The 19,165-nt window shown below is 40.5% G+C and overlaps 1 protein-coding gene across 1 annotated transcript; it reads left to right on the forward strand.

Moving 5' to 3' along the window:
• The first annotated feature begins 1,837 nt into the window (after positions 1-1,837).
• On the forward strand, positions 1,838-11,566 carry LOC127378617 (inhibin beta B chain). Its single transcript, XM_051427667.1, has 2 exons — positions 1,838-2,941; positions 7,490-11,566. Exons 1-2 carry the CDS (start codon positions 2,485-2,487, stop codon positions 8,263-8,265), a joined length of 1,233 nt encoding a protein of 410 aa, XP_051283627.1. The 5' UTR covers positions 1,838-2,484; the 3' UTR covers positions 8,266-11,566.
• Positions 11,567-19,165: the final 7,599 nt, after the last annotated feature.

The following is a 19,165-nucleotide window of genomic DNA, read 5'->3' on the forward strand; positions in this document are numbered from 1 at the left end:
TGATGTACTTTGATTTCTACAACTAAAAAGCTGCAGCTGACGTGCACTTCCAGTATTTGGAACAAGGATGGCGCCATTTCATCATCTTTGCCCACTGCTGCTCACACACACACACACACACACACACACACACACACACACACACACACACACACACACACACACACACAGTAGATCTGTGACTGACCATCTACATCCAAATGACCTTCGAGTTAGAGAAGACCTGTTTCAGTATCATATTTAGTGCCGTTGGAAACCTCAGTAACTCAGATTCAGTGGACTGTGAATGTATTCTGTCACAATAAGTTGAATCTAACGGGGTCATGTGAGGGGAAAAACAGATCCGACCTGTTTTCTTTACACCTCCTGTTGTTTTGCCGTATGATAATCACCAGCTGAAAGGTCAAAGGTCACCTCTGCAGCCGGGTGTCTCGTGTTATGACGAGGCTGATTTGGTTTGGAGTTTTTACTAACAAATGTTGTTGTCCGGACGTCCTGCCATGTCAGCTCATTACTCTGAGCTGTTGCAGAGAAAGGCTCTTTACATATGTGGACGTCTTTCCGAGGTTTATAAGTAGCTAAAACACTTCAGGGATTGGAATTGAGAAAGTAACACTGATCTGCTGTCGTGTTCAAGGACTTTTATATCAGCATCTTATCCTTTAAAATTGATTAAAGGCGTCCACATACTTTTGGCCAGGTCTTTACATACAAATGTTCGACTCAATTACACTGTAACTTAACTTCACGTATCACCTATCTCTGTAATTGGGTTATTTTATCACTTGAATCAGCCACAACAACAGAGCTTCACCAAACTCCATTTGGAAATTGACCGTTTTTACAGAAACACACTAAAGTGCCTTAAAAAGTCACCAATAAACAACACAGACACACTGGAAGTCTGATCAGAATATTAAAGCAACGCTTCAGTGACACTATAAGAGACATATATAGCTTTAAAACCACCACTTATACACAAACACCATAACGTGTTACATTACTACAGTACAGAGGAAGGTCTGGTATTCAAAAATATAACGAAATACAATTTTATACACAATCAACTGAGCTGGAAAGTAACTAAGTACTGTACTTTACTTGAGTATTTCTATTTCTGCTACTTTTCTACTCCACTATATTGCGTATTAATATTTTATGCACAAAAACATACGATCACTTTATAAAATATGATACCTAGATACAGATTAAACTACACAAAATGACATTAATAATTTAAAACTCGCTCCACCTCCAGCTTTAAACATTCCAGTGCTGCTTTTACTCTAACAATATTCAACCTGACAAGCAATAATACAGGTAATGTAATAATAAAGTGGTAACATTTGTATTTAAAATGCATTAAAGGTGGTCTTACTTAATCAGATAACTTCTGTTCACTCATTTTAAATAAATAACTGAATGAATTTAGTCAAATTATCTTAATTTAACAATAAATACCTGAGTTATTTAACATCATTCTTTATGCTAATGTGACAGAGAAAAGTTAGTTATTATAGTGAGAAACGTTCTCAAAGTATTAACTTAGTATCTCAAAAGTCAAAGTATTGATAAGGTTTCTCATTATTTTGACTTAACAGGATCAATGGGCTTCCGTAGATTTTACAGTGTAGTTTTATTGGTGCTTTTTCTCCTCTGCCATAAGTCCCTTCAGGAGTATAATGTAGTGCAATATGAATCCCTTGAGGAATAATTCAGCACCGCCTCCCCCTCTCCCCCCCCCCCTCTCTCCTCATTGGCCCCCCCCACTCTCCCCCCCCACTCCCCCCATCCTCTCTCTCCTATATAAAAACTTTTGGCTGTGTGGCGGCTCTCGAGTCTGCAGACGCCAGCATGGAAACCCTCCTCGGTGCGCTTACTGGCACACCTCCCTCTCCTCCTCCTCCTCCTTCTCCTCCTCACCGTCCTGATTGCACATCGGCACTCCGGCAGCAGCACAGCGGGAGTCACGACCCAGAAATACATGAAGAGAATTAAAAGAGTGAGGATGCTGATGAGCTTTTCTGAGCAAAAAACAAAATGATGGATTGAACTTTTAAAAATGTCCAAGCGGGTATTTTTTGGATTCCTCTCGGTTTGTGGAATATGTTGACTTCCAGCTGGGTTGATGCTGACTGATGAGACCATGACACGTTTCCTGCTGCCGCTGCTGCTGCTGCTGCTGACAGAGGTGATGCTTTCTGTGTGAGGTTGCTCCAAAAACTCTCAAAGCGCAAAAACACAAAGTCCCCAAGAACCGGAATAAAGAGGACCCTGCTTCCCGTGTTTGACAGGCTGCTGAGACTGACCAAAGACATCCATAAAACGATGTAATAAAAACAGCTCCTGCACACGCTTCTTCTTCTTCTTCTTCTTCGGGTGATTGGGAATAAAGCCGCACCGACTGGCGTCAGAGCCGAGCCGTTACGCATGGAGACAGCTCGGCGCTGAGCGGATTTTTGTTGCCTGTTCTGATTTCTTTTTATGATTTTAACTCTGACAAAAGAGGGGAAAAGGGTTATTCTACTCCTTCTCGAACAGAAAATGAGTAGCTGTCTTTTCCGACTAGCACTCTTCGTGGCTTGCGTCCTCTCCATCCGCTGCACCGCTGCGCCCGGGACCGAGGCGGAGGCGCACACGGCGTCCCGGGATACCTGCGCGTCCTGCGGCGTCGCTCAGCCGGAGGACCCCGAGTCGGGCCGGCTGAACGTGGACTTCCTGGAGGCGGTGAAGAGGCACATCCTGAGCCGGCTGCAGATGCGGGAGAGGCCCAACATCACGCACCCGGTCTCGAGGGCGGCCATGGTGACGGCGCTGCGGAAGCTCCACGCCGGGAAGCTGCGGGAGGACGGGAGGGTGGAGATCCCCAACCTGGACGGGCACCCGATGAGCAACGACGTGCTGGAGGAGAGCTCGGAGATCATCAGCTTTGCGGAGAAAGGTGCGTGATGGAGGCTCGCTGCGCACATTCAGGCGCGTTTTGATGCAGAGAAGTGACACAAATGTGACATTTATGACGAGAAGGTTTGAAGGTTTAGACTCATTTTCTCAAAACAAACCACTGTAGTGGCAACTTATTTCAGCCAGATTCAGAGAAAAACAAAAGATTTTCAGAGAGAAATTTAAAGATTTTGTTCAGAAGATATGAGTCAGTTCAACCTGGGAGAGATTATGAAGGAGAAGAACACAGAAAAGACAGTTTTCCCCTAAAAAAAAAAAAAAAGAGCATCCACTTATCATCCACTACTGGAGTCAGGTTATCAATAAAAAAACTGTCAAATTGAACATGACTGTGCTTTGAGCCGGTTGTAAGCTTTATGAAATCCAATATGTGAACTGATATCTGAGGCCTGATGCTGCAGGGAGGGTGTGTGTGTGTGTGTGTGTGTGTGTGTGTGTGTGTGTGGGGTGGGTGTCTTTATAGAAAGACTGAATGAGAAACTACCCCGGTAACTGATGCTGAACAGATGTTGATGCAAGGGTCTGAAAACCCGCCAAAATAAAAGCACAAATATCACTTCCCAAAAGCTGCATTCATTCAACAACTACACTTTGTCACTTTGTTGGCCCCCTGAAGTCAGGAACAACTGTCCAGTAGCAAGTGCAGATTCAATTTAACATCTTGTTTGGTTTGACAACTTAAGAATTAAAGTTTGTGACATTGCAGGAAGCTTTTCGTTTGTGCTTTCTGTTAACAAACTTTGGAACGATGATGATATCGTGAAGAAGGAGAAAAATGGCAAAACATTTGAATGTAGTTTGGTTGGTGGTGAGCTGATTAGATTTTGTGGTTTCTTTCGTTGGCTGCGTTCATGTGCTTGAGACAAAAGTTGGCTTCTCCCCCAGTGTTCACTGTCCTAAAAGAAACACACACACAAACATGAACTTGGGCAGCTCTGCTCGGTGTCGGCGGAGGTTTGCTCCCCGCTGGGATCCTTTTCACTTTCAGATGTTTCTCTCTGTGGCCACTGTGTCGCAGGGCCTTCCACCTCGGTGCCGTACCCTTGCCAGTTGGCTGCGTTACCGGCGCTGAGCGGGCTGTCAGCAGGGACGTGGCACGGCAACAAGCCTCAGAACAGTTTACTCAGAGGCGGCTGAAAGGCCTGAAAATGATCAACGGCACCACCTGCTTCGCCCACGTGCGACGGCGCTCAGTGGAAACATCTGCTTTTCACGTCTCCCTGTTTGTGTTGTAGTATTTGTGTCTTTGTTATTGATGTTTTCTCCACTCAGTGTGTTTCTACGAGTGTGTGCGTTGGCGTGTACATGCAGCTACATCCAGGATATTGTGTGTGTGTGTGTGTGTGTGTGTGTGTGAGTGTGACATGGCAGGGTTGTGTTGAATCAGTCCCCTCAGTATAAGGTCAGAGCTTTTGTGTCGGCCGTCATGTGGCCTGAATGCAGATTGACGGGCTGAACCCTGCAGCCTGGCACCCCATTAGAATTCACAGTGTGTGTGTGTGTGTGTGTGTGTGTGTGTGTGTGTGTGAGTCGAGTGCACGGTGGTGGGTTCGTTGCAGGCTCTCTGTGAATGAAACTTCTGTGCAACGTTTGGGGTCTGTGTTGTTGTTTGCGCTGCTGTTAGCCTCCACATAATGGGACGTTTTGCTGAAAGCTAGCTGCAGGTACCTCAAGCTCAAGTTTAGTTTGGCTGCTGTGGAGCTTTCAATCACAATAAATGATCTTCATCGGCAGGTGGAGGTTGTGCATTCAAGTGCAGATTTAGTCCAATTCAACACCTGGTTTGGTTTGACAACTTAAGAGATGAATTAACGTTTGTGAAGTTTCAGGCAGCTTTAAGAAAGAAAAAACTGCAAGAAATTTGAATGTAGTTTGGTTGGTGGAGAGCTGATTAGATTGTGAGTTTAAGCATTACTGCGTTCATGTGCTCGAGACAAAGCTGGGATTTCTGGCTTCTACCCTAGTGTTGTGTTCACTGTCCTAAAAAAAACACACAAACATAAACTTTGCTCAGTGTCGTAGATCCAAAGTTTGCTGTTTACATATCCAAGAATTAAGTTTGAACATTTTTTTTTTTTTTACATAATTTAGAGTCAAACGAGGAAAAAAATCTAGTCGAGTCAGTTTTAATTGTGCAGCCCAGAATCTTGAGTTTGAATTTTCAAATTTACACGTCATTGCTGAAATTTCCACGAAAATATTGTCAAAGGAAGCTGTGGCAGCAGTTGTGATGATAATATATCATCGTTTTTCGTGTTAAGACGCAGATTTAAAAAGAATCATTCACTGTTTTTGAAAAAAGAGAAGGAACTTGTTGTCGTTGTACTTAGTCGGAGAAATGCGCTTTACTTCCCCATGTCAGACCAGCGTTGTGTCAAAGCTGGTCTGAGTCAGCGTGTGGGCTGACATATAGAACATAGAGCCAGAGTTTATACACTGTTTAATGAGAAAATGTTACAGATTAGAGCTTTAAAAAGCGTTTTATGAAACTTATTTCAGCCTCAATTGCTTGGTGGAAGTATGTTACACAATCGCAGTCACAGTGTGTTTTATTTATCTGTCTGTTATTCCTCGCTAAACATTTGTCACCAGAAAGAAATCAAAACCTAAATATTTGCCTGATGTGACGTCGAGCCAGTAAGAACAGCTGCTGTGTTTTCTCCCTCGACGCGTCCCTTTATTGTCAATATGGCATGTTTCTTGACTCTCTCCGACCACTTCGCATCGGTACCAGAAAATCTAAAATCGTCTCGGAGTTTATCTCGTCCTGCAGTTCATGAGAGGAATCCACCATCTCCTCATTACCATCTCAGACAATGCGGCCGGTCTTCTGTGACAAATTAATTCCCTCTCGAACCTCAATTAACTGTCCTCCTCGATCTCATTGTAATGCAGCCACTCCCCAACAGCCGCCAGCGCATTCATGTGACACTTGCCTCTTTGATCCCGACAGTTCAGTTTTAGCAGTTTGATCGAATGTGTGTTGACGAATGAACCTGCAAAATCTGCACCTGCGGCTCAGCTTTTAACCTTTTGTTTTCATTTTGTAGGCACTTGTACTTCTTGATTTTCGTGCAGCAGTGTGTGATCTCAGCGCAAAACTGCTGAGTAATGATTCAGAGATTACCTCGTCTTGTGATGGATGAGGTAATGCGAGTGGAGGCTTGTTTTGCCTGCTCTGATCGGCAAGTCTCTGGAGTAATCTTTGATATTTTTGTACAATTCTGTAGCCAGTTCATGGACATTTTTACGATGTCTGGTTTGTATTTTCCTGGTAAAAACCCTAATTCTGTTTCAGTCACGAAATCTCAAGTTCATCTACTGGACTCTGTGTTCTCTTACGCTCTGATTTCCCGCTAACTGTCAATCTCAATTTTTCTGGGTCGCCTCCTATCAGTTCAGGCGGTTCAGGCCTGATGAATGTCTCTAATCTTCTTCACCTGACTGCTGTCAATCAGCTTCTCCGTGTGGTCACAAAAGCAGAAAATGATGTGAGGCTTTTGGTCCACAGTAACAGCCCCTGAAAGCTCTGTAAGCATCTCAAGATAAAGTGCCTAAAATGTAAAACACAGTAGATTAAGGAGGCCGTTGCTTCCAGTCCACAGTGTGCCGAGTCCCATTTCATCACACCATCAATTATCCAGGGGTACTCTCGAGATATTTACATGTCTCCGCTCAAGATCAAAACTTTATCCTTCCTTAATGGGAGCACTGGCTTGGAGAAAGGCACAAAATGAAACCCTGCAAGCCCAATAAATGAAGAGATGAATTGCAAATACATACAGAGCACTTCTGGTATTCATTAGCTGTTGGAAAGTTGCATGGGTAACAGGAGTGGAGAAATCTGTATAAACATGTCTCTAATTGTACTATGAAGGCACTGAAACATGTTGAATTTCAGACTGTGATTTTTGTCCCCAAAGGTTGCCAAACCTTTTAATCAAATGCTGATGGTTCCTAAATAAAAAAGCCATTTGCAGTCCAGCTAATATCATGTAAATGTTTCTTGTGTCTTCATTCTTCCAGTTAGTCGCCGCCTCTGCGCGGCACTGCCTGGCTCCGCAACACGCTCTCGGGCCTCATTGTGAGGATAGTTAGGCTCCATAAGATCTAATTTTTGGGCAAAGACTTTGAACCTTTGTATGTTGCTCTCCTAAGCCCCCACATCCCCCCCAGTCTGTCTCATATTTGGGCTGATTCGGAGGCCAAGTGGCTCTGCACCCAACGCCTTCCTGTCACAGTCCGCAGGATCTTTGCTGCCACCCTGAACTGAGGGGAGGCTGGAGGCCTGTTGTCTTACTTTAAGCTGCACCCCCCCCCCAATACTCAATCCCCTTTGCAACTGTCTGGTCTTCAAGTTGTTGTAACTTGATTTGAATGTCCCCACTTCTTACGGATGTTCAGTTTTTGGTCTTTCAAAATGGAGCTTTAAGAAAAAAAAAATGGCTTAAATTGCTTTGTTTCACAGGTTTTTGTCATGTTACTTTATTAATAATCAAACCCCTCGTATTGTGTTTTTCCTCCTCAGACGACGTGGTGACATCCAAGTCCAGCCTGTTCTTCCTGATCTCCAACGAGGGGAACCAGAACCTGTATGTGACACAGGCCACCCTCTGGCTCTACTTCAAGCTGCTGCCATCCCCTCTGGAGGTGCGTCCACGGCGGAAGGTGACAGTGAAGGTGTACTACCAGGAGCCTGGCCTCGGCAGCAAGTGGAACCTGGTGGAGAAGCGGGTGGAGCTGAAGCGCAGCGGCTGGCACACCTTCATGCTGACTGACGCGGTCCGGTTGGTGTTTGAGAAGGGCGACCGGCGCCAGAACCTGGACGTGCGTTGCGAGGGCTGCGAGGCAGAGGGCGTCGTACCCGTCCTGCTCAACCACAACGATGAGTCCCACCGACCCTTCCTGGTGGTGCAGGCACGGCAGGTGGACAACAAACACCGGATCCGCAAGAGGGGGCTGGAGTGCGACGGCAGCAGCAGCCTGTGCTGCCGCCAGCAGTTCTACATAGACTTCCGGCTCATCGGCTGGAACGACTGGATCATCGCGCCGTCGGGCTACTTTGGGAACTACTGCGAGGGGAAGTGTCCTGCTTACATGGCAGGCGTCCCTGGTTCGGCCTCGTCCTTCCACACAGCGGTGGTGAACCAGTACCGCATGCGGGGGATGAGCCCAGGCTCCATGAACTCCTGCTGCATCCCCACAAAGCTCAGCACCATGTCCATGCTCTACTTTGATGACGAGTACAACATCGTCAAGCGGGACGTTCCCAACATGATCGTGGAGGAGTGTGGCTGTGCTTGAGTATGTTTTTATTCTTGTTTATTTAAGGTGGAACTGAAGAACTTAACTGTAAACAGGTTCACAATATTAAAACAACAACAAAAAAATGGATATAGAAGCAGAATATTTATGGACGATGGAGAAAACATGTGCACACACAACCTCATCCACACATATCGACACACCCTCATGTATGCCCGCACAAAAACTTGTATATATATTTATGTTTGTTGATATATTTCATTATATTCTCTGGTGGAAGACTGTTTCTGTGTAGAAACGATTCATTATCCTTCAAAGGGACATGAAAAGTTCTCTTCCAAATCTTTAAATATCCGCATTAGAAAACAATCAATCTCTGAAGTTTTTCAATAAATATCTCTAAGATAGTGAGGATCTGGTTTGCTAAAGTGTTTCAAGACTTATGTAACCTACTAGCCTTTACAAAGCAGCATCATTTGATGTAATTCTCTGCTATCAGTCAAGTTGTTAGCGTAGGTACCACTCGTTTAGCAGTTTTGGAATTAAACTCTTCATGTGTAGAACATAAAACACCAACCTTGAACGTGAAAATAACATCTCCTGAGGAGGTGTAAGGGAGCCTTACACAAGTCACAAAGAAGGTTGGGGGTGATTCCACTATGCCTCTTATCAAGAGCAGTGTGTGCAAACACGTAGGACAAGCACTAAAAATGTTAATACAACGGTCAAACTTCACCAACGTACAGCACTAAAATCGGCTTCAAGCTGACTTCCAGAAACGGATCTGTAGAGACTTTTCAATAAGGTTTCTGTGACACTGTCACCAAACCGTGAAATAATCCTCCGAACTAAAAGGTCAACTTTCCAAATATGACATTCCTGAAATTCAAAGAAAAATCCAGTGTGGAGGTCTCAAACCATTCACTGTAATGCGATAAGTTATTTTAACTCACAAAAATGTGTTGAAACTGATTATATCCAAAGTTTTAAGTTACACAAACTCAATTTTGTAAGTTAAAAAAAAGCTTTAGAAGCTTTTACTAGTAAATTTAAGTGACACTAATTCCAGTCAGCGCCACTTAAAATAGAGTATTTTTTAAGTTACAAAATTAAGTTAGTTTTACCTGTTTTATTTTAGTTAAATAAAAGTTTTACAGTAACTTGGTGACGTACCCTGTAAAACCAAACAGGTTTTCAAACGATTGTCGTAACTGATTACATCAAACATTTTAAGTAAAACTAACTAAATTTTCTAAGATGAAAAAACTTTCTTGATCAAGTAGCTTTACTAATTTTATAATGACTCAATTTTATCATTTTTATTAAGTATCTATTAGGAATGTTTCAGTAACTGACAATACATTATCAATATTACGTTAAGAGTAAAAACTGCTTCATCAAATTGAGTTTGTGTTACTTAAGATTTTCCCCAGCCCTCAAAATCACACACCAAATTAGTCTGTTCCTTCAATCGAATACTTTGAACCACTCACATTTTTGTGATATGAACTTTACGATTTAGTATTTGAGGTAACAGTATGCCGACATTTGGACAGTAGTCTGCTCTGCTCAGTGCAGTCCATGTACAATCCCAAAGGGGCTACAAGATCTGACGTACCATCTAAAGTCTCGATCTTATTTCGTGAACTTCCACTCCCCCTTAATGGTCTTTGTATCATTAAAGTTTTCCAAGGACTGAGCCATCTTCCACTCCATGGTATGGGGTAGAACAAATACTCTTTGTGACCAGCACATGAAGATGGTAGAATATCAGGAATCTATGGAAGCCCATTTCTGCCAATGTGAAGACAAAAAAAAAGGATTCTGTACGTCATTATAATGAAAAACATTCATCAAAATAACAACTAAGTTTCAAAAACTCATTATTTAGAGAAAGTTAATAACGATTATTTTTATCCTGTCACATTGGCGGAAATGGGCTTTCAAAGAAATCACCTCACATTTATCTGTAAAGTAAGTAAAACCCTCCCTTCACCTTCCTCGGCTCCTCCTCGAAGGGGACCGCTTACTTTCCTTCCAAAATCAGACAAATATCTCTCTCATTTCAGTCAGTGAAAAGTTGCCATATTGCTCAGTTTAGTGACGGTGCAGCTTCGCACTCCCCAACGCACACTTTGATAGCACTTGCAGATTGAAATGCCTTTAACGAGCCCTATGTGGCACACACCAACGCCCACAGTCCTTCTAAAAGAAATAAGTGCCGCATGAGCTATGCAATGTATAGTATTTACCCATATACCAGACAAGCTGAACTAAAGCTCTTCTGACAAACTATCACAAATACTTGAATCGTAAGTGTGGCGAGCGGCAGCAGGCTGGGCTTTGGGCAGGAGGCAGAAGAAAATGCCGACTGAAAACGTGTTTCTGGTAGTAGACGGTGAAGTCTTTTGTGAGAGTTTATTGTGAAAACCTGGTGAATGGTGTGGGTTTTTCAAAAGATTATTTCATCTTCCTCTTTGTAATATAAAAAGAGGCTAACTGGGGCTAACTTTGACCCAAATTTAATGAATTTTGGTGTCTAAATGAATGCGTCCCAGTGGAGTTCCCATCACGGCCTCTTCGGCACCGAAACACACTTTGAGACACAGTTTCTAGTCACTTTGACATCACTTTGATATTTTCAGGTTAAACGTTTCAGCAGCCTGTTATTTCACCAGTCTCATTTACCGGCTTTACCACTTCTACACATGTAAGAGAAATACCTGAGCTGTCAGGTGCCGCTCATTATCTCAGCTCTTCCTGCCTTCTGTCCGACGCTCGACCTCCACTCTGCCTGCCACTGTAATCTTTCGCTTGTTCTTCAAAGCGAACCGTTGCACTGAGGAGCTAGAAATAAGAGGAAAAAAAAAAATGAACTAAATAGAAACTGCCATTGAAAAATAAATTAAAAAAAGTTATTTTTATAGAAGCAAAATTGAGCTCTGTTCAAATGTATTATACCTAATCATGGAACCAAAGAGGCCAAGAGGTTTAGCTATTGAAAGATGGCAAAGATGCCGTCGTGTTTTTGTTGTTGTAAATGACTTTGTGACAGTTAAAGAGGCCTAAACACTGTATCAGGGTATAATATCACTCCATAATCAGCTTAATCTCTTTTCTATTTTGTACCTAGACATGGAATATTTCATATTTTTTCATCAAATTACTTAAATATTCCTAGTTTTCTTTCTTCTTTTTGTTAGCTCTCGTTACAGAATCATTTAGAGTAAAAGCACATGCCATCTGATCCCTGTACAGTCGGTGTAACATATGAATATGCTTTTGAAATATTTTGTTCTTTGTAATTGTTGAAAAAATAAATTTCTTATTACCAATTGTATGGAGTTGTTGTTGTGTCCTGAGACTTGAGAGCAGTTATTGGGAATCAGTTCAGCTGCAAGAACATTATCTGACCTTCCTGTTTGGATGAAAACATTTATAAAACATTGTCTTCTCCCACTGAAAGAGTGCCGCTACAACAGAGGCTGAGCCCGTAAAGTTTGTACAGAATACACTGTATCTATTGATTATATAGATCCTGTATTGACAGTCAGATTGTGGACATATGACGGCCTTTAGCTCGTGTTTCTAGAGTTACGTGTTGTTACAAACATGTTAGGAATTGTTAAAATGTGATATTTCTTAAAGGGAGTTTGGTGCAGGGAGCTTTTAGTTGGATTCAAACTGCTAATATGGATCATTGTTAACGTTTTGGCACCACGACAGAAACATTAAGGTATGATAAGGTTGTCTGACATTAACGGCTGTTAATTATTGGATTGATTAACAGTTTATTAATGTGTGTATTGATTACTGATGCAGGCTCTTACAGCAAAATGGAGTAGTTTGCTGACCTTTGTGTCACTCACTGCTGAAAGTACAGAACACAATGAATAACTAATATTTTTTATATGTAATAGAGCAATAAACTGAGCTTCATAGTGTAAAAGCAGCCTTATTGGTCATAAATGAAAAAAATTTCATGTTTTAATTATAAATAGGTGCCCAGCCCTGTTAAGCTCACTTCCATGTCAAGGTTTTATAAATAACTACTTATTTGTGGTTTTATGAACTGAGTAATTGTATGACGTCTGTTACGACACACTGAAGCTGTTGTTGTTGCTGCTTCTTGACCTCTTCTTCGGAAAAACCTCAAAGAGCAATTACACTGGGCGGCTGTTGGTTTGTTGACGCGGAAACCCACAAAAATGATCAGTGGAGAAGCTGACATCAGAGGGTTTTTCCCAGTTGAGTTGTCTCATTACGATGCCATCAGCACCAGATTTAAGCCCTAGGTGAGTAAGTACAGTTTATATTCTTATACAGAATATGAGCATTATAATGCTGTATAGCGCTGGATTTTTGTTTTTATTGCAGTTTATTAATTATCATATATGCAATTATGAAAATTATTGGCTACCATTTTAATAATAAGTTGAGTAAATTGAACTTAAGTGGTAACATTTGGATAAAGATGCATTTAAGTGACTTTATTCAGATAAATTCTGTTCACACATTTTAAATAAGTATGGAGAAATGCTGCATATGAGTCTTCAATTAACTGAATGGAATTAGCACATTTAACTTAATAAACCAAAGTTACCTTAACAATAAATACTTGAGTTACTTCGACTCAAATATCCATAATGCTAAATTGTTTGAGTTAAACAGTTTAAGGCAGTTTGAATTGAACTAACTCATCAGGTTTTACAGTGTAACCATTAACTACTTGCTTATTAGCATGAATATTAGTAGCATATTGGCTCTTTATTATAAAGCACTTATTAATGGCTTATTCTGCACCACCTATTAGGTCATTACCTCGAGTTCTCCTTCAATAAACTAAAAAGTAATTCAGTGAACCTATTGGCACCATTTAAATAAGTGTATGGTTTAATAATAACTATACAAAATGTGTATAAATCAATCTAAATGAAGTCTTTATAACTGTTAAACGTTTTTTCAACTTGAATTTAAACCTTTCACAACATGTTTAAATTTAAAATAACAGTTTTAATGTTTAAGTGGTGAGAATAAGGAACATATTTTGAGTTACTTGGACGAGTAACACTTGGGCTTGGGGAGTAACAGATTACATGTAACTGAGGTGAATAAGGGAAAAACTAAAGGTAAAAAACACATTACATAATCAGATTACAGTTACATTTAGGGATTATTTAGCAGGTTTACAATTTTAAAATACATCAGTTTTTCTTTAAAAACACATTTTTGATAAAAATCAAAAAATCGAATCTAAAAAATTATTTTCCATTTGTTTCTGTTTCCATGTTCTTTTCTACGGTCATATTTTTTCTTTTCTCTTGTTTTTATTTGCATATTTGGTGTTGAGGAAAGTAATCAAGTTACTTTAATACTGGGACACTTGGATTAAGTTACTGTCTACATTTTCAAACAGGTAATTAGTAACTATCGGATTAAAATAACCCTCCCAACCCTCCTTGTAGTTCTGTGTTTTTGTTTTTTTACATAATATTAAGCAAAGCATAATAAAATAATAATTCATGTGCAACAACGTCCTTAGTTACTATCAATAAGCAGTAAATAGGAGGTTATTGAGGGAAAACTCTAGGTAATGGCTTAATAGGTCACACAGAATAAGTGCTTTATGATAAAGAGCCAATGTGCTTTTTTTGTCACATATTTATCATTCTGTTCAATTGTAAGCCATTTTCGTAGCATTATTATGGAAAACATGACAACCAATATCAACATAATTTATTTGCTAAGGGATATAAATGTAAATCAGAGGAGGAAATAGCTTTTTCTCATTGAGTTCCCCTTCTTGTGAACACGTCAGCGGCTGGTGGACTTGTTTCCTCTGGGCTGGGAGTAAGAACGGACCGATCTACGGAGCTCTGTGTGCGCATTCAGGCATACAAAGGCTCTTAACAGGCCTAATTATACCTAAGCAAATCTCAGCAGGACTTCAAGGGTCAAGTGTTTGACCTCTGGGGTCACACCCTCTTCATGATTGGGACGCAATCCACTACAACCAGTGCAACGCTAGCAATTAGCATTTAAGGAAAACTACGGCCACTGCCAAACCAGAAGTCAGACAGAAAGGTAAAGAAATATCTTAAACCACTCAGAGGACCACGTCCATCAAAAGTATAATAACCCCCCAAAAATAATCTGCCAGCTTCAGGCGAAGTCATGACAAACGTTGTTAAGTGGTGAGAAATGATAGGTTTGAGAAAGAAAACAATCGGCCCTTAATCTGACAGGTGATGAACGGAGGAGTCGGCGCTGACATCGACTGCTGCCGCTCAGGAATGAAACAAAAGTGTGACAGATAAATGTTTTTCTCTCACTTTAAGATGTTTGGGATGATTTTGTACCTTCAGGATGAATTGTAAGAACTTTGGTGACGACGTTTACATCAGCCTCTTGTGTTTAATGCTAATAAGTGAATGTTACAATAAAATAAAATAACTCGTACAAATATAGTAATGTTTTATAATGGAATTATAGTTTTTAGCTTTAATTTTACATAAATAAAATGTTGGAAGAAATCCAATTTTGGGGGCTCGTTAATTAAAGATATTTACACTGTAAAGGCAATTAAATGAGCTATAAATACAGGCTGCTAAAATAGAAATAATCAGGATTAAATTTACAGCAGAGTGCTTTTCTTATTTTAATGTGAATGTTAAAAGTTATAGAAGTGTAATAAAAGTCATTATCTGTGAGATTACAGTAATTATTGCTGTTTACACTGATAACAACTGTATTTGGACAGTTTAGCAATGCTTATACACTGATAAACAACATTTATTCAACACTAAATATGTAAATACACAGGCTATTATGGTAATTGTATTAATATTTCCAAGTATTTAAAAAAATACAGAAACAATCTGTAAAATAAATGTGAAAAAAACGTGTAAACTTACCTTTTCTTTTTTTCACAATATGTGAACCATAGACTGAATAAATAGAAATGTAACCTGAAATATTTTAATTATAGAAAATTTATTTAGTTATTTTACAATAATTCTTTGGTGCCCAGCTGCTAGAATAATAGTTTTTTAACTCTCTGTGGTGGTTGTACTTTCATAAGAACAGACAACTCTTCAAAACAAACAAATCCAGACATTCTTCAGCACGAATCCAAAAGGCCATAAGATGTTTTGTCAAAGCAGCGAGCGTGCAGAGGAATAAGAGTCAATTATAGAGCGGAGTTTGTGGCGATGTCAGGTGACACACGAGAGCTGTTTTATCATGTTGCTCGACATTCGCAGGTCCACCGCAAAACACAGGAATGTTAATGAACATAGCGCCCTGGGGGCAGCGCTTCCTGACACACGCTTACTTCAAGTGAACACAATGTCATGAAGTTTGGCAGGCCCAAACAGTTTATGTGTTTTGACAGAGCTCTGACACACGAGCGGGACTGAATGTGCTTTTTCTGTTGATTTATGGCAACTGGGAGGCAGATCTAATTTGTTTTAGCACTGGGAGAGGGTTGTGAATCATCAGTCATACGTCTTACAGTGTGAGACAAGGTACAGTACCTGTCACCTGGAGGGAAGGCTTGGAAACAGGAGATCTCGTCTCTAATTCCCCTCTTCAAACCAGATCTGGATCGCACATGGTCTGCAGACGGGGGTTTAAAAATAACAACACAGAAGATAATTTAGTAAACAACAGGTGAGCTGACTTATATTGAATGAATGTCAATCAAGTAATTGATGTCAAATCAAAGTAAATTTGGAAGTAATTTCTTTTACAAAACACAAACAATTCTGGATTGGATGAACTGCCTATCACAGGCAACAAACTATATAATGTATAACCTTTACCTTTTCCATCGAGGAAAAAAAAGCCTTTCACTTTAGAAATACTCTCCAGTTCTGGCATAACCGATGCTACGCTAACCTCTTTACGCTATCCACCATTGTTGTTTTGGAGCAAGCAGTCACTTCTCACACACATCTTGCATTAAACTTTAGCTGTGCAGCTGCCAGAACAGTTCCTCAAAGGGACGCTGATTGGTTCGTAACGTAAGATACCTTCCAGGTATGTTCAGACTTGCTGTGTACACACTCTCGATTCAGTCAGTCGATTAATGATTACAGGTGCCTAAGAAAACCTCTGAGACGCACCAACGCAGTGACATTAATGTCAGCTGCATACACGAGGCCTCTCCGTCCACATCAGCCCAAAACTGAAGCGCTCCCAGAGGGAACTGTGGAATTTCAAGGCCGCACACAGATATATTGATATCAAAAAGTCATTTTCATTCACCGGAGTAGCATTCAAGATGTGGAAAAATCAAATTTCCCAAACGCTGCATGTCCCTTTGGAAAAACAGTCAGTCCTACAAGTTTCCTTCTTTAAGGTTTCACTCCACAAAAGGTGCTGTCACTTATTACCCCTCTTTAAGCACCATAACTCACTCTACTTTTACCTCCGGTGTTGAAAAATGTCTTGTGTTTGGAAGGAATGTGTGTTTAGATTCAGAGCTGCAGCAGCAGTTGGGCAGCAGACACAATACACTCTCAAAGTGTTTAACATGGAGGTTACAGACAAACAACAATAATTACTGTAATTTCACAGATAATGACTTATGTTAGAGTTCTATAACTTTTAAAATTCAGATTAAAATGATAAAAATCCAATAATAACAGCACTCTGCTGTAAATGTAAGCCTGGTTATTTGTATTATAGCAGAGTTCACCTGTATTGCATTGGTTTTACAGTGTAAATATCTTTAATTAAAAATTAAAAAGACAAAGAAAGAAAATCTGAGATTTAATGTAAAATTAAACCTAAAAACCATTATTTAATCATAGAAAGTGTTTTTATTTTTATGTTTATATATATATACCTCTTTTAAATCTACAGTAAGAAATTCCCCCTGCTTCCAGTCTTAATGCTAAGCTAACAAACTAATAATAAAAAAAAATAAAATAAACCTGCATCCTTGATTAGTGGCGTTCCACAGGGCTCCATCTTGGGTAGCCGTATCATACTTCTACTGGTTGGCGATTAAGTAATAACCTCACAGTTGTAAAATGTGTTTAATAATTAATGTTACAAAACTTTGTCTGCAGTCACATGTGCTGTATTTACTAATCAGGGAGGAGTTGTTGTTGTGATTTCTCCTATTTTCAGACATTCAGACTGTGACTCATTTCCACACTTAACGTCTTAAAGTATCACACTCTCGACTGTTTTTTTTGGGGGGCCTAAAGACCATGTGAGACTGTGGGTGAAGTGAAATGCCTGCAGCGTGAGTCAGGAGGCATCGTAACAACAACAAAACCACAAGCCAGACTCTGATCCACCCGCCACTTCTGGAAGGAAGCCAAGCATCTCTGGCAGTCTACATTAACACCTGAATCCTTGTAATGAAGGCTAAAAGTGTCTGGTGAACTTTAGGATGACCTGAAGTGTCAGAATAATAATTCTCTTTATAAAAAAGAAGCCAAACTGTGGCACCAAACTCAATTTTTCATGTTTATTTCACTAGCTTCTATATTTCATTTCTGTTTTTCCCTTTATGGCTCTAAAAGCTGGAATATTTAACTCCAACATTCATTAAAAGCAAAATGAAAACAGAGATTTGTTTAGCTGTGGTTGCGTTTTTTTCCACTGCTGGTTTGTGGAGCACATTATACAGTCCTTCCAGAAAAACAGAGTTTTGTTGTGATTGTTGCGGGCAAAAATCCTTGAATATGCGGAACGTTTTCTTAAAAAATGCGATGGAATATGCGGGATATTTATGCAATTTTATACGATGAAATTGTGGGAACTTGCAAAAACTGTGGCTTCATCGCGGGGTTTGCGCTTTTCACGCTGGATTAAAGCTCCTGTGTCTAACATTTAGAGGATTTATTGTCAGAAATGTAATATAATACATTCATAGGTATGTTTTTATTAGTGCACCTAAAAATAAGAATCATTGTGTTTTTGTTACCTAAGAGTGAGACACTGACCCTCTACGGTTGCCCAGAATGGACAAACCAAACACTGGCTCTAGATAGATACTTTTTCCTACTTGCTTGGAAGGCTGAGCTGTTTTTAAATGGCTGCAATCTGCAGCTTCACCACTAGATGCCGCTGAATCCTACACTCTTACATCCGTTAAGTTTAGATGTTTTTCCGTGCATTTTACAGCCACCATAGTTTTTTGCCTTTGTGTCTGGAAGGGGAGGGTGAAGTGAGGCAGTTGCAACTACACCGCTATATACCACTAAATCCCACATACTGAACCTTTAAGTCAAAATTATGATGTCAAAATCACAGAGAGTCTGTTTCTGTGATTGCTCCATCATTCATCTCTTAGGTCCTGGAGCACCAACGTCAAGATGTTGCTCTTAAAAACTATTTAAACTGCAGAGAAACCAGCGTGTGAAACTGTTTCTGACCCTCATTTGTTCCAAGTTTGAGCTGTGAATAATCTGTTGTGTACAGGCGTCTTCCCCCGAGAGAAGCAGCCTGTATCAGATGGTGAGGTGGCGAACGTGTCAGCACCAAACCCCTCACTTTAATTTTACAGCGTGTCGAAGAAGCGGCAGGAGACTGATAAGGCGAGGACGGGGCTGCGGGCGGCGGCTGAGGATGCCTCGGGTAAAAGAAAACCTGGAGATGTAACATGCATATTTTGATAAGTGCAGTGGAACATTCCAGTCATTCTCCACCATAAATACATGAGAACGAGCGGCGACGCCCCTCAGAGCGAGATCCCTCTTCTTCTTCTTCTATTCCCCCCTCGCTGCTGCTGTCGCCTCATTCAGATGTGCCTTGCGCTCGCCGGACATAATGGGCCTCGCTTTAGAAAGTTTCCACTTGTCTGAAACGTTGAAAGGCACTTGGACGTGTTTATGTTCACGTTTTAGTGACTGTTTTCTCAATGCAAGATCACCCACATTCCAAGGAACCAGTGGTGGAAGAAAAATAAAAGTATCCAAAT

This window comes from Dicentrarchus labrax, unplaced genomic scaffold (assembly GCF_905237075.1).
Source record: "Dicentrarchus labrax unplaced genomic scaffold, dlabrax2021, whole genome shotgun sequence".
NCBI lineage: Eukaryota > Metazoa > Chordata > Actinopteri > Moronidae > Dicentrarchus > Dicentrarchus labrax.

Excerpts from the sequence above, each read along its gene's own strand:
- LOC127378617 (XM_051427667.1), top strand. The coding sequence starts at position 2,485 with ATGATTTTAACTCTGACAAAAGAGGGGAAAAGGGTTATTCTACTCCTT. Across the intron at positions 2,942-7,489 it reads CATCAGCTTTGCGGAGAAAG|ACGACGTGGTGACATCCAAG; the intron begins GTGCGTGATGGA and ends TTTCCTCCTCAG.